This window comes from Salvelinus alpinus, chromosome 23 (genome assembly GCF_045679555.1).
Source record: "Salvelinus alpinus chromosome 23, SLU_Salpinus.1, whole genome shotgun sequence".
NCBI lineage: Eukaryota > Metazoa > Chordata > Actinopteri > Salmoniformes > Salmonidae > Salvelinus > Salvelinus alpinus.
In genome coordinates, this window is record NC_092108.1 from 9,775,313 (window position 1) to 9,801,812 (window position 26,500).

Below are 26,500 nucleotides of genomic sequence, written 5' to 3' on the forward strand. Positions count from 1 at the left end.
CTAAAACTAGCACGTCCAGGACGACTCTAAAACTAGCACGTCCAGGACGACTCAGAAACTAGCACGCCCAGGACGACTCAGGAACTAGCACGTCCAGGACGACTCAGGAACTAGCACGTCCAGGACGGCTCTAGAACTAGCACGTCCAGGACGACTCAGGAACTAGCACGTCCAGGACGACTCAGGAACTAGCACATCCAGGACGACTCAGGAACTAGCACGTCCAGGACGACTCTGGAACTAGCACATCCAGGACGACTCAGTTTCTTATGAACTGGAATTTCAGGAAATTTCCCGTTTTGACTCAAAATCTCAGACCATGAATTTTGTACAGGAGCTTTTCATTTGTCATAGTGTTAGTATCTGCTATTCTCTGAACACGTCACTTTAACAGGCTGTGGGGTTAATGCCGAACACACAGCATGCGCTCCTGTGACTGCAGTGCCTAAATAGGGGATTTGGTTATACTATTAACTCTCTTTATTTCAAGTTAAACCTGGTGTGAAGCTTCACTTAATAAGAAAGCCAAGTAGACTTAAATTCAAACCATCCGGTAGAAGGTAGAAATAATAGCACTGTTGTACAGATCCCATTTAACAGCAGCTGAACAAATATTAGTCTAGACAGAATTACTCGCATGCTGAATAAAAAAATAAAAAAATAATGTAAAATAAAAATGTAGGTAACATTTAACCTTAACTACATTAAGGTATGCTTTATAAAGGGTTTGTAAATGCTGGTGTAAGTAGTTGACAAGTAATCAATCACTCCCATTTCAACCAGTTAGTTATTACTGATTTACTGATCTAGACACTAATGATTAACAGTCTACGACAGGAACCCTAAGTTGTTCCTGACTACATTACCTGACTAGGAGTCTATAACTGGGGCCTGTAGTTTTCACCTGGTCCTCTCTACAGTACAGTTTGACCTCTGACCCTTGACCTTTAGGAACTACCACGTGTTCTACTACCTGCTGGTGGGGGCGTCCAAGGAGGAGCAGAGAGAGTTCAGTCTGCTGCATCCTGAAGACTACGCATACCTACAACAGGTACACACACACACACAGACACATACACACACACACACACAGACAGACACACACTGAGCCTGAAGACTATAACACGTACAGACAGACACACACTGAGCCTGAAGACTACACATACCTACAACAGGTACACACACACACACCGGGGATTTGCCAGCTTTTGGCCGATTTAAAATTTAAAAAAATGAAACGCCGATAAATAAAACTGTTACTGTTGCCGGCCAAAATGACCAGGTGAAAAACATCCCATTGTAATCGGTCTTTAGGTTAATTTGGATAATATCGTGTAAATAAATTGGCATGTGTTTATTTTTGTTAGGCAACATGTATCTTAATATTTGTCCAACACAACAATCACACACACAGTACACAGATATTATTTTAAGTAGGGATTTCTCCTAATGTTCCTCAGCTGGTTGCTGCTGGAGTAAAACATGCTTTTAGAAGCCCATTCATTACGCAACAATTCTAAATGCGATCACGCGTTAAAAACAGTTTTGCTACACAATTTTTAAAAAGAGCTACTATTTTTATTTCTCAACTGGTAATTGAAGCGCACCTCCCATTCACAATTCAAGTGCAGATAACAGGAAGTATTTTTAAAACATACCTATTTGTTTGAAACCTGGTTGTTTTATTTCGTATTATGAGGTGTCTTGCTTCAAAGTAGCCTATTGGCAAAATCCCACCATGGAAGCCTGGAGGCAGTTATAAAGACTTCATATGTGGCGCGTCAGTTTCAAGTTTGGGGAAAGCTTACAATTTATTTAATTTCTACCAAATCTGCGTGCCAGTTATGATTTTCATGTGCACGTTTTCGTGGAACAGTTTCATTTTTTTTTAAATCTTTTTTTTTTTTGGTTTCTCAAAATCATTGGCATGTGGTTTAGTCATAAAAATCTGAATTAAAATGATAAAAATCTAAAAGCTAATGCGAGATCTCCAGCCTCTGCCATATGGACACGTTGATACACCGTGATCCATTGGCGGCTAAAGAAATCAGTGGTGTAAAAATACTTGAAAGTACTACTTAAGTAGTTTTTTGGTGCTAACTGTACTTTACTTTTACTTCACTACATTCCTAAAGGAAATTGTTCTTTTTACTCCATACATTTTCCCTGACACCCAAAAGTATGTGTCACATTTTGAATGCTTAGCAGGATAGGAAAATTGTCTTATTTATCAAGAGAACATCACTGGTCATCCCTAGTGCCTCTGATCTGGTGGACTCACTAAACACATGCTTCGTTCGTAAATGATGTCTGACTGTTGGAGTGCGCCCCTGGCTATCCGTTTAAAAAAAAAAAATTAAGAAGAAAATGGTACCGCCTGGTTTGCTTAATATAAGGAATTTTGAAATGATTTATACTTTTACTTTTGTAGTATTTTACTGGGTGACGTTCACTTTTACTTTAGGTATTTTACTTTTCTCTTAAGGTCTCTTACTCAATTTTGTACTTTTTCCACCACTGAAAGAAATGAGCGAGTGGAACTCATCCTATAGGCCAATGACGCAGTAGGCACATAACTTCCATTTCTCTTTCACACTGAGGATAGGTGATTATCGAGGGGAGATTGTTGGAAAGATTTTTCAAATAGCTTACTGTGAGGAACTATAGTTGTTTTTTCTCCACAATTTCGATCGTATCTCATGGCTGCAACTCCCCAACGGGCTCGGGAGGTGAAGGTCGAGTCATGCGTCCTCCGAAATATGACCCGCCAAACCGCGCTTCTTAACATCCGCCGGCTTAACCCGGAAACATCGTTCAACTGACGACCGAGGTCAACCTGCAGGCGCCCGGCCCGCCACAAGGAGTCGCTAGAGCGCGATGAGCCAAGTAAAGTAAGCTCAGGATAGCTCATGATCCTCGGTTCCTCTGTGGCTAAGTCATGCTTTCTGGTGAACTATTTTTAATATTTGTTTTTATTTATGTATAGGCAGGAGAAATTATATAATTTTGGCCCAAAAAAATCTCACATTTACTTCCCTATTGGACCCACCGCTATGACATTTCTCTCCTGTTATATCGGTTTTCATATCAACTTTATTTTGTTGTCCAGAAGACAAAGGCACAATCCTACTCATATTACCAACCCAAAGTAGTTGATGCGTCTTTAGATTCTTTCTAAGTTACTAACAGAGATTTTCATCTCTGTCACATATGGAACCGCTGTCAGGCGTGCTGTTTAGAATGGTGTTTTTCCATCAATTGCATTTTGACAAATGTTTGAAAAGGACTTTTTATTGACTGCTTCATTACATGAGTTACATGTTCTGTTAAGATGCATTACCATAATCTAAATGTGATTTCTGTCATTCTGAACAGCGTTGGTGGAGGATCTAATGCAGCGGTTCCCAAACTAGGGGTTGTGACCACTTGTGGGGTCGGCTGATATGACAATCATTGTAATGTGGTTAACCTTAAAAATCTAAATGAAAATGATTGAAATCTGAAAGATAAAATTCAACCAGAGTTGCCCTTAAATCGTGGCGGCAGAACTTGATCGTTGCGCTTGAATCGGAATGATTCAAGCGCAACATTCAAGTACGGCCTATCGAGCGGTGACTGAATGCTGCAGACAATGCATTCACGGGTCACTACGGAAGACAATGCATTCACGGGTCACTACGGAAGACAATGCATTCACGGGTCACTACGGAAGACAATGCATTCACGGGTCACTACGGAAGACAATGCATTCACGGGTCACGACGGAAGACAATGCATTCACGGGTCACGACGGAAGACAATGCATTCACGGGTCATGACGGAAGACAATGCATTCACGGGTCACTACGGAAGACAATGCATTCACGGGTCACTACGGAAGACAATGCATTCACGGGTCACTACGGAAGACAATGCATTCACGGGTCACTACGGAAGACAATGCATTCACGGGTCACTACGGAAGACAATGCATTCACGGGTCACTACGGAAGACAATGCATTCACGGGTCACTACGGAAGAGTTTTGGTTCCTGACTCAAGTCTCCCTCAGAGCAGTAAAACTCATGGTCACCTTCGCCAGCTCATGTCTGTGTGAAGCTGGATTCAGAAGTGCTCTCGTCTGCATTAAAACCAAATATCCATCCAGGTTGGAAGTGAAGTGACGATAGATATATATTTTTAAATTTAACTAGGCAGAGATGAGGTGCGCACTGTTGACCACGCCCCCTGATTTTGAGAAGCTCCGACATGACATGCATCAAACACACCCATCTCATTAGTGGGGGTGAGAAAATCGTGCTTTCAAGACAACTGAGAGCTCGGGGAAAAAACAAGGTGAAATCATGATGTCAGGGATCTTCAGGTGGGAAAGTCTGAGCTTTAGAAAGAGGCCAAAGTTCCTAACTTGGAATTCCATTCAAAATCATTTTTCCCAGCCGGAGCTTGTTTTTCCCCCAGTTGTCTTAAATTAGATTTCCGATTTCGGATTCACCAGTTGTTTTGAACGAGGCATTATGTCAGTCTAATTTGTCACAGCCCCACATTAAAAGTATGTGATGGTGAGTTGAAAAGACAATCAGAAATACTGTTATACAATCAAATCTAATTTTATTGGTCGCATACACATATTTAGCAGATGTTATTGGTCCCGTACACATATTTAGCAGATGTTATTGCGGGTGTAGCAAAAGCTTGTGTTCCTAGCTCCAACAGTGGTGTAGTATCTAACAATTCACAACAATACACACATCTAAAAGTAAAACAATGGAATTAAGAAATATAGAAATATTAGGACGAGCATTGTCGAAGTCCGGAGTATAAATATATATACAATGTTATGTGAAAATGTTTTTCAATTGACTGCCATAGCCCCAAATAAAACAAGGAAACATCGGCTGTAAATACATACTTTTTTTCACATGAGAATTTTCAGATATCAAAATGGGGTCGTGGACTAAAACAGTTTGGGAACCCCTGTCCTAATGGGTTATGCACGCCAATAGAAACCCTGACACACACATACACTGAGCTTGAAAACAACACATACCTTCAACAGGTACACTGTCAGTCACAGACACTCTCTCACTCACACACACTCTCCTCTCTCTCTCTCTCTCTCTCTCTCTCTCTCTCTCTTTCTCTCACTCACACACTCTCTCTTTCTCTCTCTTGCTCTGTATCTCTTTGCAGGAGGACTTTAATTTAGATGACGCTGAGGACCTCAGGTGTGAGTTCAAGAGGCTTCATCAGGCCATGGAGATGGTGGGATTCCTGGTCCCCACCAAGAAACAGTACGTATGGGTACTGTAGGGTTACAGATCGAGGGAGATGGAGATGAAGAGGTGGACAGAGAGAGAACGACAGAAGAGAGCGAAAGATCCCTAAAAAACAATTTATCATAGCTCAGACACCTTACCCTCTCTTCTTAACATCTCCTGTACCATGCTCCATGTCAGCCTTGATCTGATCTTTTTCCTGACGAGTTGGTGTCAGACCTCGTGGCTCATGGAACTAAAACAGTATGCCTGTAACAGCACACAACTCTCCAGTAATTCCTCCTCTCTCCCATTAACCGCAGCAGGTTAGAGCTGGTCAGACGTAGTAGGGGGAAATGCAGGGAGCATTACAGTAGCGCGAATCTGATGTTGACCTCAGAGCCTGGCATGTGTGGGAAAGAGAACCAGTATAACTCAGTCACTCACCTGTTAGAGGTGTATCTCTAGTATAACCCAGTTACTCACCTGTTAGAGGTGTATCTCTAGTATAACTAGTTACTCACCTGTTAGAGGTGTATCTCTAGTATAACCCAGTTACTCACCTGTTAGAGGTGTATCTCTAGTATAACCCAGTTACTCACCTGTTAGAGGTGTATCTCTAGTATAACCCAGTTACTCACCTGTTAGAGGTGTATCTCTAGTAGAACCCAGTTACTCACCTGTTAGAGATGTATCTCTAGTATAACTCAGTTACTCACCTGTTAGAGGTGTATCTCTAGTATAACCAGTTACTCACCTGTTAGAGGTGTATCTCAATGTAAGTATATTCTAGCTCGTGACGTGACTACCATTAATGTGATGACTGCTATTTTATCAAATCAATTAACTTTTGTTTTTAATTATTACGAGATTAAATGAATCATGTAACAATTAACTCATTAGCAATCTTGGGGCACCACGGAAAAAGTTTGTTTTAATAAGTTACCATTTTCCGAATTAACTCTGAATATATCGTTATCCTATTAGTTATCCATTAATTATTATTACCTCGTATCTCATTCTGAACGTTGTTGACTTCAAATCTGCACCCTAGTCTAAATGATGATTCAGCGATACACATTGGATTAATTATTTATTTACTAACTAACTAAATAATCACACAGAAATACATAAACACACACTCAGGATAGATTATACGTTGATTACTAACATAATGCAATGAAAAGTCCCTAGTGGACTAACCCGATATGATGGTTTGGTACACAATGAAAAGGGAGGGGCATGTAAGGAGAGGGAGAGACAGAGTCAACTTATTGTACATACATGTGGAGGCTATGCTCATGGGAATATGAATACTTTACATATGAACGACCGCTAATTCAAAAAGAATTGCAATGTATATATATATATATATATATATATATATATTTACGCGTGTATGTCTTTGTCATCTCTCTGTTGAAATCGCCCGGTCCGTCTGTGGAGAGTAGTTCGACAGAAGTCTCTGATTGTGTAAGTCTCTGGTTGTCCACCAGAGGTCACAAGGTCCTCAGTTGTAGAAGTAGGCTTTCTTTGTTCAGGCAAGTGTTCGTTAGAATGGATATATCAGATGTTCCAAAGGTTGTTTGAAAAGATCTTCCTGGTGTCTTTGGTCAAAGTTCTAGACTACTTAACATGCAGGGCTGCAGGAGGTGTCTTAGTCTAGTCTTCTTCACTCGTCGAGTTTCAGTGGGTCTAGTAGTTTTAGACCGTTTGTCACATATTCAACTCACGCTGCACCTATACTGGTCTAGCAGTTTTAAACCATTTTACACACCAGTAGCAACCCGGAAATGTACTGGTCTATATTTAAATTGCAACCATTTCAACGTGTAGCCACCGCTGCACGTTTTCTGGTTTCTATGGTTGTTTATTCAGGGTATAGCTAGAACCACTCTACACACCGGCAGAGACCCGGCATGTTTTGGTCTAATGAAAATGTCATTAGCAGTCCTTTTATGCCCTTTCTTTGGAGGGCAGTTCCATCACGTTGCCACAATGTTTGTGTTCAAGTGGGCGTCGTTACTGACTTGAAAAACAATTATCTAATTTAGAAGGCTAAAATCACATTTAATCTTCTCACAAATAGTTTCATATTTAATCATATCAGTTCCACAACATTTAGATGTAAATCTGATAACTGGGACGTATACATTTGTGGAGTTACTGTTCTTTAGTTATACCGTCCTTAATGATATCACAAAACAACAACTGATTTTACATGATTATTGTTTGGATCCCCACCAACCATTTCTCACATCATTTACGTTAGAAATATTGTTTCAATATCCACCGTTTGAAAGTTTTGGGGCAGAGTCTCTCTCTCTCTACACACAAAGGACTTTTTGACTTCTCCATACTGCAGTGCAGAGAGAGAGTTTACGACCGGTCATTAAAGTCATAGGACCGGGCCACTCCCCCCCTCTTTGATCCTCACCCAGACGGGAAATTCATAAGACTCGTAAACCATTATGTTTTACGTGAATGAATGTCCTGTATGTATGGTACCCTAGAAATTAGGATGATTTAGTAACCTATACCACTACCCAGTAGGGATTCATATTATCCCGAAAATCTACCACGTTTCAATACACGGAATAATTCATAATTATACAGAGCGTCCTTGGAAATACCCCCCAAAAATCGTAAGTGCCCTTTTTAAAGTGTTTAAAACAAAGAAATGATCACTATGCCAGGGTTCTCTCCAAATAAGAGGGGTACTGCGCCTCCTTGTCGGCTTGGCTGCTCCACCATCTGAAGAGTTCAGAGAAAATTAAACTGACATTTAGTAATGACAGAGTAACTATCTCTCAATGACATTGTTGTGAATTTTGGGAAAGGCCTTTCCCAATTTTTTTTTGCCTTGTTATTATGTTCCTCAGCCTGCTGCTGAAATGCGCAGAATTAATTATCTCGACACAGGGGGCGCACAGAACGCACCCAGAGTATAGCATTGGCGAATCATACAAACTTTGTAACAGCAGTCAAACAATAGTTAAATGACCAAAGTAACTTAGCTTGCCAGATAACCTCCTTCAACAAATGACAGAATATCTCCTATTTTGCAACATCTAGTTGAAGATTATACAGACAGCAGATCAGCTCATGAATAACGGGGAGATGAAGAGAGGAAATAGTTTAAATATCAAAGTATCTTAACAGGGACCAACTCTGTTTAAAATAAAATAATAAACCCATACCGTTTGTTGATCAAACCTTCTCTACCGAAGTACGAGACAGCGCAGAGAAGTGGGGGAAATGTTATTGCGGCATTTTGACATGCATTTAGCGATTACAGAATAAAGTTAGGCATTTTCCTGCGAGACAGAAGTCAGGACTTTGGCTTTCAATGGGATTGGGACTGGATAGGAAAATAGCCTAGGCTCTATGACAGGAGAAGATAGAATTTTTCCTCATGACTTTCTGAATTGTTAACAGCCTTCATGTCTGTGACCGATCTCTCTATGTATTGAATTGTGCATATAGGCCTGTCAAATGTGTGACCATCTGAAGAGTCACAATGACAGCTCAGAGAAAACATGTTATTTTATAGGCTATACTGTAGGGGTTTCCTGTAGGGTTTATTTACTGTATTTGCATCGCGTGTACAGTCCGGCGGTGTCAATTATGCTTCTGCTTTGAATTTATGGCCACTGTGTGTGAAGTAAATACGCTAGGCTAACGATTTCCATGACTACCTGTTTGCATAATGTGTTTTGTTTATTTGTATACATTTTGGGGGGGGGGGGGGTGGAATTGCATTAGTGCGACATTTGGGGGGAAATTATGTAATTTCCCAGGTCTTGTCATTTACATTTCTTTAAGGAAATGTGAAGTGTTCCCGGGACAGTCTCAGGATCCCGGTTACCCATGTGAGAGCAGTAATCCAGGGGTATTGTGTCTTGTATGTTGTTGTGCAGCCTATGCTCTGTAATCCTGGGCACGTATTCACAAAGCCTTTCAGAGCAGGATGAGCTGATCATTATTATTTAAAAGGCAAAACAGATCGTAGATTAGCGTTCCTACTCTGTCATGCTTTGTAAATATGGTCCCAGGTGTCTTGCTCAGCCCAGGTGTCTTGTGCAGCCCAGGTGTATTGCTCAGCCCAGGTGTCTTGCGCAGCCCAGGTGTCTTGTGCAGCCCAGGTGTCTTGCGCAGCCCAGGTGTCTTGCACAGCCCAGGTGTATTGCACAGCCCAGGTGTCTTGCGCAGCCCAGGTGTCTTGTGCAGCCCAGGTGTCTTGCACAGCCCAGGTGTATTGCACAGCCCACGTGTCTTGTGCAGCCCAGGTGTCTTGCTCAGCCCAGGTGTCTTGCACAGCCCAGGTGTCTTGCACAGCCCAGGTGTCTTGCACAGCCCAGGTGTCTTGCACAGCCCAGGTGTATTGCACAGCCCACGTGTCTTGCTCAGCCCAGGTGTCTTGCTCAGCCCAGGTGTCTTGCGCAGCCCAGGTGTCTTGCACAGCCCAGGTGTCTTGCGCAGCCCAGGTGTCTTGTGCAGCCCAGGTGTTTTGCACAGCCCAGGTGTATTGCACAGCCCAGGTGTCTTGCACAGCCCAGGTGTCTTGCACAGCCCAGGTGTCTTGCACAGCCCAGGTGTCTTGCACAGCCCAGGTGTATAGTGACCTAACTGTGTGTTATTTTTAGGATCTTCTCTGTCCTCTCTGCCATCCTGTACCTGGGCAACGTGACGTACAGCCAATCAGAAGACGGCGAGGGGCTGGAGGCGGGGCCAGCAGATGTCCTCTCTACCCTGTCTGACCTGCTGAAGGTAGAGCAATACATCTTGTTATTTTGCTGATGGATTTTGTGTATTGTTTATTTATGACTATTTTAAATGGTCAAATAATGAATTCAGCATTAGCTGTTATTGATAATACATAATGGCGCCTTATTGAATTTGAAAATAAACCATTCTCAATAAATCAATTAATATATTTGTCTCGTCTGCTCAAGCTAGAGCAATCAATCTGTCAATCAATATATTTATTGTCCAATCAATCAGTCAATCAATACCTTCATTATATCACCTGTTCAAGCTGAAGGACCACCTGTACACAGTATGCTCTGTTCCTATAGGTCAAACAGCTGACAGTCTGCTCTGTTCCTATAGGTCAAACAGCTGACAGTCTGCTCTGTTCCTATAGGTCAAACAGCTGACAGTCTGCTCTGTTCCTATAGGTCAAACAGCTGACAGTCAGCTCTGTTCCTATAGGTCAAACAGCTGACAGTCTGCTCTGTTCCTATAGGTCAAACAGCTGACAGTCAGCTCTGTTCCTATAGGTCAAACAGCTGACAGTCTGCTCTGTTCCTATAGGTCAAACAGCTGACAGTCTGCTCTGTTCCTATAGGTCAAACAGCTGACAGTCTGCTCTGTTCCTATAGGTCAAACATCTGACAGTCTGCTCTGTTCCTATAGGTCAAACAGCTGACAGTCTGCTCTGTTCCTATAGGTCAAACAGGAGTTGCTAGTGGAGGCTTTGACTAAGAGGAAACAAATGACGGCCAACAACATCGTAGTTCTACACTACACTCTGGAGGAGGTAGGGGTTCTAGCATCACATGACAGGGGGAACTCCAATCTGTTGCTATAGCTACCACCGGAAGATTTAGCAGAGACTTTTATACAAACTGACTTAGTCATGCGTGGATATACTCAGGTCATGTATGGGCAGAGAAACTTGGACTTATGTGGCTCTTGTTAGCTTGGCAGACCTTTTTAATGGTGTTATTCTATAGGCTATAAGTGTTTTGATTGTTCTACCTAGGCTGTGACTATATTGTTGTTGTCCTTCCTAGGCTGTGACTATATTGTTGTTGTCCTTCCTAGGCTGTGACTATGTTATTGTTGTCCTTCCTAGGCTGTAACTATGTTATTGTTTTCCTTCCTAGGCTGTGACTATATTGTTGTTGTCCTTCCTAGGCTGTGACTATATTGTTGTTGTCCTTCCTAGGCTGTAACTATGTTATTGTTTTCCTTCCTAGGCTGTGACTATATTGTTGTTGTCCTTCCTAGGCTGTAACTATGTTATTGTTGTCCTTCCTAGGCTGTAACTATATTGTTGTTGTCCTTCCTAGGCTGTAACTATGTTATTGTTTTCCTTCCTAGGCTGTGACTATATTGTTGTTGTCCTTCCTAGGCTGTAACTATGTTATTGTTGTCCTTCCTAGGCTGTGACTATATTGTTGTTGTCCTTCCTAGGCTGTAACTATATTGTTGTTGTCCTTCCTAGCCTGTAACTATATTGTTGTTGTCCTTCCTAGGCTGTAACTATATTGTTGTTGTCCTTCCTAGGCTGTAACTATATTGTTGTTGTCCTTCCTAGCCTGTAACTATATTGTTGTTGTCCTTCCTAGGCTTTAACTATATTGTTGTTGTCCTTCCTAGGCTGTAACTATATTGTTGTTGTCCTTCCTAGGCTGTGACTATATTGTTGTTGTCCTTCCTAGGCTGTAACTATGTTATTGTTGTCCTTCCTAGGCTGTAACTATATTGTTGTTGTCCTTCCTAGGCTTTAACTATATTGTTGTTGTCCTTCCTAGGCTATAACTATATTATTGTTGTCCTTCCTAGGCTGTAACTATATTGTTGTTGTCCTTCCTAGGCTGTAACTATATTGTTGTTGTCCTTCCTAGGCTGTAACTATATTGTTGTTGTCCTTCCTAGGCTGTAACTATATTGTTGTTGTCCTTCCTAGGCTGTGACTATATTGTTGTTGTCCTTCCTAGGCTGTAACTATATTGTTGTTGTCCTTCCTAGCCTGTAACTATATTGTTGTTGTCCTTCCTAGGCTGTAACTATGTTATTGTTGTCCTTCCTAGGCTGTAACTATATTGTTGTTGTCCTTCCTAGGCTGTAACTATATTGTTGTTGTCCTTCCTAGGCTGTAACTATATTGTTGTTGTCCTTCCTAGGCTGTAACTATATTGTTGTTGTCCTTCCTAGGCTGTGACTATATTGTTGTTGTCCTTCCTAGGCTGTGACTATATTGTTGTTGTCCTTCCTAGCCTGTAACTATATTGTTGTTGTCCTTCCTAGGCTGTGACTATATTGTTGTTGTCCTTCCTAGGCTGTAACTATATTGTTGTTGTCCTTCCTAGCCTGTAACTATATTGTTGTTGTCCTTCCTAGGCTGTGACTATATTGTTGTTGTCCTTCCTAGGCTGTAACTATATTGTTGTTGTCCTTCCTATGCTGTGACTCTGTTATTGTTGTCCTTCCTATGCTGTAACTATATTGTTGTTGTCCTTCCTAGGCTGTAACTATATTGTTGTTGTCCTTCCTAGGCTGTAACTATATTGTTGTTGTCCTTCCTAGGCTGTGACTATGTTATTGTTGTCCTTCCTATGCTGTAACTATATTGTTGTTGTCCTTCCTAGGCTGTGACTATGTTATTGTTGTCCTTCCTAGGCTGTAACTATATTGTTGTTGTCCTTCCTAGGCTGTAACTATATTGTTGTTGTCCTTCCTAGGCTGTAACTATATTGTTGTTGTCCTTCCTAGGCTTTAACTATATTGTTGTTGTCCTTCCTAGGCTGTGACTATATTGTTGTTGTCCTTCCTAGGCTGTGACTATATTGTTGTTGTCCTTCCTATGCTGTAACTATATTGTTGTTGTCCTTCCTAGGCTTTAACTATATTGTTGTTGTCCTTCCTATGCTGTAACTATATTGTTGTTGTCCTTCCTAGGCTGTAACTATATTGTTGTTGTCCTTCCTAGGCTGTGACTCTGTTATTGTTGTCCTTCCTATGCTGTGACTATATTGTTGTTGTCCTTCCTAGGCTGTAACTATATTGTTGTTGTCCTTCCTATGCTGTGACTCTGTTATTGTTGTCCTTCCTAGGCTGTGACTATATTGTTGTTGTCCTTCCTAGGCTGTAACTATATTGTTGTTGTCCTTCCTAGGCTGTGACTATATTGTTGTTGTCCTTCCTAGGCTGTGACTATATTGTTGTTGTCCTTCCTAGGCTGTGACTATATTGTTGTTGTCCTTCCTAGGCTGTAACTATGTTATTGTTGTCCTTCCTAGGCTGTGACAGCACGGGACTCGATGGCCAAGTCTCTGTACAGCTCTCTGTTTGATTGGATCATCCTGCACATCAACCACGCTCTGCTCAACAGACGAGACATGGAGGAAGCTGTCTCTGTAAGACAACCCGTCACTGTACTAACCCAGAGACAACCTGTCACTGTCCTAACCAAGAGACAACCCGTCACTGTCCTAACCCAGAGACAACCAGTCACTGTCCTAACACAGAGACAACCTGTCACTGTCCTAACCCAGAGACAACCTGTCACTGTCCTAACCCAGAGACAACCTGTCACTGTCCTAACCCAGAGACAACCTGTCACTGTCCTAACCCAGAGACAACCTGTCACTGTCCTAACCCAGAGACAACCTGTCACTGTCCTAACACAGAGACAACCCGTCACTGTCCTAACCCAGAGACAACCCGTCACTGTCCTAACCCAGAGACAACCCGTCACTGTCCTAACCCAGAGACAACCCGTCACTGTACTAACCAAGAGACAACCCGTCACTGTCCTAACACAGAGAATACCTGTCACTGTCCTAACCCAGAGACAACCTGTCACTGTCCTAACCCAGAGACAACCTGTCACTGTCCTAACCCAGAGACAACCTGTCACTGTCCTAACCCAGAGACAACCTGTCACTGTCCTAACACAGAGACAACCCGTCACTGTCCTAACCCAGAGACAACCCGTCACTGTCCTAACCCAGAGACAACCCGTCACTGTACTAACCAAGAGACAACCCGTCACTGTCCTAACACAGAGACAACCTGTCACTGTCCTAACCCAGAGACAACCTGTCACTGTCCTAACCAAGAGACAACCCGTCACTGTACTAACTCTAACCCAGAGACAACCCATCACTGTCCTAACCCAGATACAACCTGTCACTGTCCTAACCCAGAGACAACCTGTCACTGTCCTAACCCAGAGACAACCCATCACTGTCCTAACCCAGAGACAACCCATCACTGTCCTAACCCAGAGACAACCCGTCACTGTCCTAACCCAGAGACAACCAGTCACTGTCCTAACCCAGAGACAACCAGTCACTGTACTAACCCAGAGACAACCTGTCACTGTCCTAACCCAGAGACAACCAGTCACTGTCCTAACTCAGAGACAACCCATCACTGTCCTAACCCTAACCCAGAGACAACCAGTCACTGTACTAACCCTAACCCAGAGACAACCAGTCACTGTACTAACCCTAACCCAGAGACAACCAGTCACTGTCCTAACCCAGAGACAACCCGTCACTGTCCTAACCCAGAGACAACCAGTCACTGTCCTAACCCAGAGACAACCAGTCACTGTACTAACCCTAACCCAGAGACAACCCGTCACTGTCCTAACCCAGAGACAACCTGTCACTGTCCTAACCCAGAGACAACCAGTCACTGTCCTAACCCAGAGACAACCTGTCACTGTCCTAACCCAGAGACAACCTGTCACTGTCCTAACCCAGAGACAACCAGTCACTGTACTAACCCTAACCCAGAGACAACCAGTCACTGTCCTAACCCAGAGACAACCTGTCACTGTCCTAACCCAGAGACAACCCATCAGTGTCCTAACCCAGAGACAACCAGTCACTGTACTAACCCTAACCCAGAGACAACCAGTCACTGTCCTAACCCAGAGACAACCCGTCACTGTCCTAACCCAGAGACAACCAGTCACTGTACTAACCCTAACCCAGAGACAACCTGTCACTGTCCTAACCCAGAGACAACCCGTCACTGTCCTAACCCAGAGACAACCAGTCACTGTCCTAACCCAGAGACAACCAGTCACTGTACTAACCCTAACCCAGAGACAACCAGTCACTGTCCTAACCCAGAGACAACCCGTCACTGTCCTAACCCAGAGACAACCTGTCACTGTCCTAACCCAGAGACAACCAGTCACTGTCCTAACCCAGAGACAACCAGTCACTGTCCTAACCCAGAGACAACCAGTCACTGTCCTAACCCAGAGACAACCAGTCACTGTACTAACCCTAACCCAGAGACAACCTGTCACTGTCCTAACCCAGAGATAACCCATCACTGTCCTAACCCAGAGACAACCTGTCACTGTCCTAACCCAGAGACAACCAGTCACTGTCCTAACCCAGAGACAACATGTCACTGTCCTAACCCAGAGACAACCTGTCACTGTCCTAACCCAGAGACAACCTGTCACTGTCCTAACCCAGAGACAACCTGTCACTGTCGTAACCCAGAGACAACCAGTCACTGTACTAACCCTAACCCAGAGACAACCAGTCACTGTACTAACCCTAACCCAGAGACAACCTGTCACTGTCCTAACCCAGAGACAACCTGTCACTGTCCTAACCCAGAGACAACCTGTCACTGTCGTAACCCAGAGACAACCTGTCACTGTACTAACCCTAACCCAGAGACAACCAGTCACTGTCCTAACCCAGAGACAACCCGTCACTGTCCTAACACAGAGACAACCTATCACTGTCCTAACCCAGAGACAACCTGTCACTGTCCTAACCCAGAGACAACCAGTCACTGTCCTAACCCAGAGACAACCAGTCACTGTACTAACCCAGAGACAACCTGTCACTGTCCTAACCCAGAGACAACCCGTCACTGTCCTAACCCTAACCCAGAGACAACCCGTCACTGTCCTAACGCAGAGACAACCCGTCACTGTCCTAACCCAGAGACAACCAGTCACTGTCCTAACCCAGAGACAACCTGTCACTGTCCTAACCCAGAGACAACCCGTCACTGTCCTAACCCAGAGACAACCCTTCACTGTCCTAACCCTAACCCAGAGACAACCCGTCACTGTCCTAACCCAGAGACTACCCGTCACTGTACTAACCCAGAGACAACCTGTCACTGTCCTAACCCAGAGACAACCTGTCACTGTCGTAACCCAGAGACAACCAGTCACTGTACTAACCCTAACCCAGAGACAACCAGTCACTGTCCTAACCCAGAGACAACCTGTCACTGTCCTAACCCAGAGACAACCTGTCACTGTCCTAACCAAGAGACAACCCGTCACTGTACTAACCCTAACCCAGAGACAACCCATCACTGTCCTAACCCAGAGACAACCTGTCACTGTCGTAACCCAGAGACAACCAGTCCCTGTACTAACCCTAACCCAGAGACAACCAGTCACTGTCCTAACCCAGAGACAACCCGTCACTGTCCTAACCCAGAGACAACCAGTCACTGTCCTAACCCAGAGACAACCAGTCACTGTACTAACCCTAACCCAGAGACAACCTGTCACTGTCCTAACCCAGAGACAACCAGTCACTGTCCTAACCCAGAGACAACCTGTCACTGTCCTAACCCAGAGACAACCTGTCACTGTCCTAACCCAGAGACAACCAGTCACTGTACTAACCCTAACCCAGAGACAACCAGTCACTGTCCTAACCCAGAGACAACCTGTCACTGTCCTAACCCAGAGACAACCCATCACTGTCCTAACCCAGAGACAACCAGTCACTGTACTAACCCTAACCCAGAGACAACCAGTCACTGTCCTAACCCAGAGACAACCTGTCACTGTCCTAACCCAGAGACAACCTGTCACTGTCCTAACCCAGAGAACCTGTCACTGTCCTAACCCAGAGACAACCTGTCACTGTTGTAACCCAGAGACAACCAGTCACTGTACTAACCCTAACCCAGAGACTACCAGTCACTGTCCTAACCCAGAGACAACCTGTCACTGTCCTAACCCAGAGACAACCTGTCACTGTCCTAACCCAGAGACAACCTGTCACTGTCGTAACCCAGAGACAACCTGTCACTGTACTAACCCTAACCCAGAGACAACCAGTCACTGTCCTAACCCAGAGACAACCCGTCACTGTCCTAACCCTAACCCAGAGACAACCCAGTCACTGTCCTAACCCAGAGACAACCTGTCACTGTCCTAACCCAGAGACAACCCATCACTGTCCTAACCCAGAGACAACCAGTCACTGTACTAACCCTAACCCAGAGACAACCAGTCACTGTCCTAACCCAGAGACAACCTGTCACTGTCCTAACCCAGAGACAACCTGTCACTGTCCTAACCCAGAGAACCTGTCACTGTCCTAACCCAGAGACAACCTGTCACTGTTGTAACCCAGAGACAACCAGTCACTGTACTAACCCTAACCCAGAGACTACCAGTCACTGTCCTAACCCAGAGACAACCTGTCACTGTCCTAACCCAGAGACAACCTGTCACTGTCCTAACCCAGAGACAACCTGTCACTGTCGTAACCCAGAGACAACCTGTCACTGTACTAACCCTAACCCAGAGACAACCAGTCACTGTCCTAACCCAGAGACAACCCGTCACTGTCCTAACACAGAGACAACCCATCACTGTCCTAACCCAGAGACAACCTGTCACTGTCCTAACCCAGAGACAACCAGTCACTGTCCTAACCCAGAGACAACCAGTCACTGTACTAACCCAGAGACAACCTGTCACTGTCCTAACCCAGAGACAACCCGTCACTGTCCTAACCCTAACCCAGAGACAACCCGTCACTGTCCTAACCCAGAGACAACCCATCACTGTCCTAACCCAGAGACAACCAGTCACTGTCCTAACCCAGAGACAACCTGTCACTGTCCTAACCCAGAGACAACCTGTCACTGTACTAACCCAGAGACAACCCGTCACTGTCCTAACCAAGAGACAACCCGTCACTGTCCTAACCAAGTGACAACCCGTCACTGTCCTAACCCAGAGACAACCAGTCACTGTCCTAACCCAGAGACAACCAGTCACTGTCCTAACCCAGAGACAACCCGTCACTGTCCTAACCCAGAGACAACCCGTCACTGTACTAGCCCAGAGACAACCTGTCACTGTCCTAACCCAGAGACAACCTGTCACTGTCGTAACCCAGAGACAACCAGTCACTGTACTAACCCTAACCCAGAGACAACCAGTCACTGTCCTAACCCAGAGACAACCTGTCACTGTCGTAGCCCAGAGACAACCAGTCACTGTACTAACCCTAACCCAGAGACAACCAGTCACTGTCCTAACCCAGAGACAACCTGTCACTGTCGTAACCCAGAGACAACCAGTCACTGTACTAACCCTAACCCAGAGACAACCAGTCACTGTCCTAACCCAGAGACAACCCGTCACTGTCCTAACCCAGAGACAACCAGTCACTGTCCTAACCCAGAGACAACCAGTCACTGTACTAACCCAGAGACAACCTGTCACTGTCCTAACCCAGAGACAACCTGTCACTGTCCTAACCCAGAGACAACCCGTCACTGTCCTAACCCAGAGACAACCAGTCACTGTACTAACCCAGAGACAACCTGTCACTGTCGTAACCCAGAGACAACCTGTCACTGTCGTAACCCAGAGACAACCAGTCACTGTACTAACCCAGAGACAACCCGTCACTGTCCTAACCCAGAGACAACCCGTCACTGTCCTAACCCAGAAACAACCTGTCACTGTCCTAACCCAGAGACAACCTGTCACTGACCTAACCCAGAGACAACCAGTCACTGTCCTAACCCTAACCCAGAGACAACCTGTCACTGTCCTAACCCAGAGACAACCAGTCACTGTACTAACCCTAACCCAGAGACAACCAGTCACTGTCCTAACCCAGAGACAACCAGTCACTGTACTAACCCAGAGACAACCTGTCACTGTCCTAACCCAGAGACAACCAGTCACTGTACTAACCCAGAGACAACCTGTCACTCTCCTAACCCAGAGACAACCTGTCACTGTCCTAACCCAGAGACAACCTGTCACTGTCCTAACCCAGAGACAACCAGTCACTGTACTAACCCTAACCCAGAGACAACCCGTCACTGTCCTAACCCAGAGACAACCTGTCACTGTCCTAACCCAGAGACAACCTGTCACTGTCCTAACCCAGAGACAACCAGTCACTGTCCTAACCCTAACCCAGAGACAACCTGTCACTGTCCTAACCCAGAGACAACCAGTCACTGTACTAACCCTAACCCAGAGACAACCAGTCACTGTCCTAACCCAGAGACAACCAGTCACTGTACTAACCCAGAGACAACTTGTCACTGTCCTAACCCAGAGACAACCAGTCACTGTACTAACCCAGAGACAACCTGTCACTGTCCTAACCCAGAGACAACCTGTCACTGTCCTAACCCAGAGACAACCTGTCACTGTCCTAACCCAGAGACAACCAGTCACTGTACTAACCCTAACCCAGAGACAACCTGTCACTGTCCTAACCCAGAGACAACCTGTCACTGTCCTAACCCAGAGACAACCTGTCACTGTCCTAACCCAGAGACAACCAGTCACTGTACTAACCCAGAGACAACCTGTCACTGTCCTAACCCAGAGACAACCTGTCACTGTCGTAACCCAGAGACAACCAGTCACTGTACTAACCCTAACCCAGAGACAACCAGTCACTGTCCTAACCCAGAGAATACCTGTCACTGTCGTAACCCAGAGACAACCAGTCACTGTACTAACCCAGAGACAACCCGTCACTGTCCTAACCAAGAGACAACCCGTCACTGTCCTAACCAAGAGACAACCAGTCACTGTCCTAACCCAGAGACAACCAGTCACTGTCCTAACCCAGAGACAACCAGTCACTGTACTAACCCAGAGACAACCAGTCACTGTACTAACCCTAACCCAGAGACAACCCGTCACTGTCCTAACCCAGAGACAACCCGTCACTGTCCTAACCCAGAGACAACCCGTCACTGTCCTAACCCAGAGACAACCCGTCACTGTCCTAACCCAGAGACAACCCGTCACTGTCCTAACCCAGAGACAACCTGTCACTGTCCTAACCCAGAGACAACCCGTCACTGTCCTAACCCAGAGACAACCCGTCACTGTCCTAACCCAGAGACAACCCGTCACTGTCCTAACCCCAACCCTAACCTTAACCCTTTCACTTCCTTCACATTCTGTAACGATCACTTCCAGTCAAAACCCCGCCATTTGTTTGACAAACTTTCTATGCAGTTTAAAATAAAGTATTAGTAAGATAAAGTGGTACAGAAGCACTGCTGTGTGACAGGGGAGGCCCAACACAACGTATTCATGACAGAATTCAGCTCAATCAATTGCATTTCAAATATTAATATTATGAATATTATTGTTTGTTTTGTTCCAGTGTTTGTCTATAGGTATCCTGGATATATTTGGTTTTGAGGACTTCCAGACGAACTGCTTCGAACAGTTCTGTATTAACTACGCCAACGAGAAAGTTCACTATTACTTCCACCAGCACGTCTTCACGCTGGAGCAGGTGAATTCTATACACTACTAGTAAACCCTTTACCACACCCCTTAAAGGGTACGTTAATGTAAAGTGTTTTCCCCTTGGTGATCAATAAAGCATCTATCTATTTATCCACTTATCCATCCATCTATTCACCCAACCATCCACCCGTTCATTCCTTCACTCATCCATCCACCCGTTCATTCCTTCACTCATCCATCCACCCATTTATCCCATCACTCATCCATCCACCCATTTATCCCATCACTCATCCATCCACCCATTTATCCCTTCACTCATCCATCCACCCATTTATCCCTTCACTCATCCATCCACCCATTTATCCCATCACTCATCCATCTACCCATTAATCCCATCACTCATCCATCTACCCATTCATCCCTTCACTCATCCATCCACCCATTTATCCCATCACTCATCCATCCACCCATTTATCCCATCACTCATCCATCCACCCATTTATCCCTTCACTCATCCATCCACCCATTTATCCCATCACTCATCCATCTACCCATTAATCCCATCACTCATCCATCTACCCATTCATCCCTTCACTCATCCATCCACCCATTTATCCCATCACTCATCCATCCACCCATTTATCCCATCACTCATCCATCCACCCATTTATCCCTTCACTCATCCATCCACCCATTTATCCCATCACTCATCCATCTACCCATTAATCCCATCACTCATCCATCCACCCATTTATCCCATCACTCATCCATCCACCCATTTATCCCATCACTCATCCATCCACCCATTTATCCCATCACTCATCCATCCACCCATTTATCCCATCACTCATCCATCCACCCATTTATCCCATCACTCATCCATCCACCCATTTATCCCTTCACTCATCCATCCACCCATTTATCCCATCACTCATCCATCTACCCATTTATCCCTTCACTCATCCATCCACCCATTTATCCCATCACTCATCCATCTACCCATTAATCCCATCACTCATCCATCCACCCATTTATCCCATCACTCATCCATCCACCCATTTATCCCATCACTCATCCATCCACCCATTTATCCCATCACTCATCCATCCACCCATTTATCCCTTCACTCATCCATCCACCCATTTATCCCATCACTCATCCATCTACCCATTTATCCCTTCACTCATCCATCCACCCATTTATCCCATCACTCATCCATCTACCCATTAATCCCATCACTCATCCATCTACCCATTTATCCCTTCACTCATCCATCCACCCATTTATCCCATCACTCATCCATCCACCCATTAATCCCTTCACTCATCCATCCACCCATTCATCCCTTCACTCATCCATCTACCCATTAATCCCTTCACTCATCCATCCACCCATTCATCCCTTCACTCATCCATCCACCCATTCATCCCTTCACTCATCCATCTACCCATTTATCCCATCACTCATCCATCTACCCATTCATTTGTTCATCCATGTATTCCAGGAGGAGTACCAGGCAGAAGGAATCAGCTGGAGTCCCGTTGACTACAAAGACAACCTGGGCTGTATCCATCTGATCAGCCAGAAACACACTGGACTGTTCCACATACTGGACGAGGAGAGCAAGTAGGTCTAGAAGGAGGGCCCTGCAACTCTGGGCCCAGAGTTTTACCCTGCAACTCTGGGCCCAGAGTTTTACCCTGCAACTCTGGGCCCAGAGTTTTACTAGCCGGGTCACATGGTTATATCTCAATAGGCTGTAGTTACATCCTCTCCTTGTTTTAAACCTTTACCAGCACTGATCTAGAGGAAGTGGACAGGTGAAAAGAAGCTTAATAGTTTGGCTTCCTATCTAGCTTTTTACCTACCTAGGTATTTTCAGTTCAGTGTTGAGTGGATATTCATTTAACAGTCTGTCCACTGTCCTTTTTTTCTGCACCCCTCTCTCTCTCTCTCTCTCTCTCTCTCTCTCTCTCTCTCTCCATGTCCTCAGTCTCTCCCAGTCCACAGACAACACCCTGTTGGAGAAGTTCAAGCAGCTGCATCATGATAACCCGTACTTCGTCCCCACCGCAGTGATGGATCCAGCCTTCATCATACAACACTTTACTGGGACCATCAAGTACCAGATTAAGGTAGGGATATTAACCAAGGATGTACATACTGTACATAAACATGAATATTTATGTCATGTAGTACATTATGTCATGTAGTACATTATGTCATGTAGTACAGCTCTGTCTTCATATGACACTGCTAACTGCCCTTCTCTTAACCCCCTCTCTCTCTTCTCTTCCCCTTCCTCTCTCTCCTCTCTTCCCCTCCCTCTCTCTCCTCTCTTACCTCTTCCCCCCTCTTCCCCCCTCCCTCTCTTCTCCTCCCCTCTTCCTCCCTCCCTCTCTCTCCTCTCTCTCCTCTCTTCCCCTCTCTCTCCTCTCTTCTCTTCCCCTCCCTCTCTCTCCTCTCTTCCCCTCCCTCTCTCTCCTCTCTTCCCCTCCCTCTCTCTCATCTCTTAACCCCCTCCCTCTCTCACCTCTCTTCCCCTCCCTCTCTCTCCTCTCTCACCCCTCTTCCCCCCTCCCTCTCTCTCCTCTCTCTCCCCCTCTTCCCCCTCCCTCTCTCTCTTCTCTTCCCCTCCCTCTCTCTCCTCTCTTCCCCTCCCTCTCTCTCCTCTCTCACCTCTTCCCCCCTCCCTCTCTCTCCTCTCTCTCCCCTCTTCCCCCTCCCTCTCTTCTCCTCCCCTCTTCCCCCCTCCCTCTCTCTCCTCTCTCTCCCCTCTTCCCCCCTCCCTCTCTCTCCTCCCCTCTTCCCCCCTCCCTCTCTTCTCCTGCCCTCTTCCCCCCTTCCTCTCTCTCCTCCCCCTCCCTCTCTCTCTTCCCCTCCCTCTCTCTCTTCCCCTCCCTCCCTCCTCGCCTCCGTCCTTTCCACCTATTTCCTCCCTCTTCATCTCTCCTCTTCCTCTCCTCCTCTCTGTCAGGATTTCCGGGAGAAGAACACGGACCACATGCGTCCGGAGATCGTGTCGTTACTGCGCAGCAGTCAGCGGGCGTTCATGCGTCAGCTGATCGGGTCAGATCCTGTGGCCTTTTTCCGATGGGGAATCCTCCGATCCACCATACACATCATAGCAGTCTTCAAGGAGGCCGGGCGCCGCCGGGCAGCCGCAGGTACACTACTTTTTAAGGACATTTACCCTCTTTCCTTGACCTGTCCAATCAGAGATTTTCAGGGCTTTTCTTCATGACATGAACCAAGCCAGGGAAAGCTCTGGGCCATATTCATTAGCGTATAAGTAGCCTGTAACTGTAATTGGCCGACCTGGTCAGGTTGAGATGTGACTTGCCACACTAACGTATGGAGATGATGACGATAAGATGATTAACATGTTGATGAAGGTGATGATGATGATGATGATGGTTAACATGATGATGATGGTGGTTAACATGATGATTAGGATGGTTAACATGATGAAGATGATGATGATGATGAGGATGGTTAACATGATGATGAGGATGATGGTTAACATGATGATGATGATGGTTAACATGATAATGAGGATGGTTAACATGATACTGATGAGGATGGTTAACAAGATGATGAGGATGGTTAACAAGATGATGAGGATGGTTAACATGATGATGAGGATGATGGTTAACATGATGAACATGATGAGGATGGTTAACATGATGATGAGGATGATGGTTAACATGTTGAGGATGATGGATAACATGATGAAGATGATGAGGATGGTTAACATGATGTTGAGGATGATGGTTAACATGATAATGAGGATGGTTAACATGATACTGATGAGGATGGTTAACAAGATGATGAGGATGGTTAACATGATGATGAGGATGATGGTTAACATGTTGAGGATGATGGATAACATGATGAAGATGATGAGGATGGTTAACATGATGATGAGGATGATGGTTAACATGATGATGAGGATGGTTAACATGATGATGAGGATGGTTAACATGATGATGAGGATGATGATTAACATGATGATGAGGATGATGGTTAACATGATGATGAGGATGATGGTTAACATGATGAAGATGATGGTTAACATGTTGAGGATGATGGTTAACATGATGAGGATGATGGTTAACATGATGATGAGGATGGTTAACATGATGATGAGGATGATGGTTAACATGTTGAGGATGATGGTTAACATGATGAGGATGATGGTTAACATGATGATGGTTAACATGATGATGAGGATGATGGTTAACATGATGATGAGGATGGTTAACATGATGATGAGGATGATGGTTAACATGTTGAGGATGATGGTTAACATGATGAGGATGATGGTTAACATGATGATGAGGATGATGGTTAACATGAGGATGATGATGGTTAACATGATGAAGATGATGGTTAACATGATGATGAGGATGGTTAACATGATGATGAGGATGATGGTTAACATGTTGAGGATGATGGTTAACATGATGAGGATGATGGTTAACATGATGATGGTTAACATGATGATGAGGATGATAGTTAACATGAGGATGATGATGGTTAACATGATGAAGATGATGGTTAACATGATGATGGGGATGATGGTTAACATGTTGAGGATGATGGTTAACATGATGATGAGGATGATGGTTAACATGATGATGAGGATGATGGTTAACATGATGAGGATGGTTAACATGATGAAGATGAAGATGATGAGGATGGTTAACATGATGATGAGGATGGTTAACATGATGATGAGGATGATGATTAACATGATGATGAGGATGATGGTTAACATGTTGAGGATGATGGTTAACATGATGATGAGGATGATGGTTAACATGATGAAGATGATGGTTAACATGTTGAGGATGAGGATGATGGTTAACATGATGATGAGGATGGTTAACATGATGATGAGGATGATGGTTAACATGTTGAGGATGATGGTTAACATGATGAGGATGATGGTTAACATGATGATGGTGGTTAACATGATGATGAGGATGATGGTTAACATGCGGATGAAGATGATGGTTAACATGATGATGGTTAACATGATGATGAGGATGATGGTTAACATGTTGAGGATGATGGTTAACATGATGATGAGGATGATGGTTAACATGATGATGAGGATGATGGTTAACATGATGAGGATGATGGTTAACATGTTGAGGATGATGGTTAACATGATGAGGATGATGGTTAACATGATGAGGATGATGGTTAACATGATGCGGATCATGGTTAACATGAGGATGAGGATGATGCTTAACATGAAGATGATGGTTAACATGGTGAGGATGATGGTTTACATGTTGAGGATGATGGTTAACATGATGAGGATGATGGTTAACATGATGCGGATCATGGTTAACATGAGGATGAGGATGATGGTTAACATGAAGATGATGGTTAACATGGTGAGGATGATGGTTTACATGTTGAGGATGATGGTTTACATGTTGAGGATGATGGTTAACATGATGAAGATGATGGTTAACATGTTGAGGATGATGGTTTACATGATGAAGATGATGGTTAACATGTTGAGGATGATGGTTAACATGATGATGAGGATGATGGTTAACATGATGAGGATGATGGTTAACATGATGAAGATGATGGTTAACATGTTGAGGATGATGGTTTACATGATGAAGATGATGGTTAACATGTTGAGGATGATGGTTAACATGATGATGAGGATGATGGGTAACATGATGAGGATGATGGTTAACATGATGAGGATGATGGTTAACATGATGAAGATGAGGGTTAACATAATGAAGATGATGGTTAACATGGAGAGGCCTGTGTTCTGTGTATTCTATAGCTCTGGTGAAACCCACCTCCTGTCGAATTACAGGGGAACTGAAGAGGAGACCCATCTTGGCTCTACAGAGACTGGCAAGGTAGGACAGAGTTACAAGTTACCCCAGGCCAGGTAGGAGAGAGTTACCAGTTACCCCAGGGTGGTAGGAGA

The 26,500-nt window shown here is 44.7% G+C and overlaps 1 protein-coding gene across 5 annotated transcripts in view; it reads left to right on the forward strand.

The window, feature by feature from the left end:
• LOC139550190 (unconventional myosin-IXb-like) overlaps positions 1-26,500 on the forward strand; it is a 97,544-nt gene that overhangs the window by 27,934 nt on the left and 43,110 nt on the right. For all 5 annotated transcript variants that reach the window (XM_071360895.1, XM_071360890.1, XM_071360891.1 and 2 more), the window contains exons 5-14: positions 952-1,051; positions 5,191-5,291; positions 9,902-10,025; positions 10,708-10,797; positions 13,286-13,402; positions 20,441-20,575; positions 22,034-22,155; positions 22,523-22,664; positions 23,507-23,696; positions 26,351-26,429. In XM_071360895.1, the coding sequence (XP_071216996.1) occupies positions 952-1,051; positions 5,191-5,291; positions 9,902-10,025; positions 10,708-10,797; positions 13,286-13,402; positions 20,441-20,575; positions 22,034-22,155; positions 22,523-22,664; positions 23,507-23,696; positions 26,351-26,429 (1,200 nt within the window). The remainder of the gene's footprint in view (positions 1-951; positions 1,052-5,190; positions 5,292-9,901; positions 10,026-10,707; positions 10,798-13,285; positions 13,403-20,440; positions 20,576-22,033; positions 22,156-22,522; positions 22,665-23,506; positions 23,697-26,350; positions 26,430-26,500) is intronic.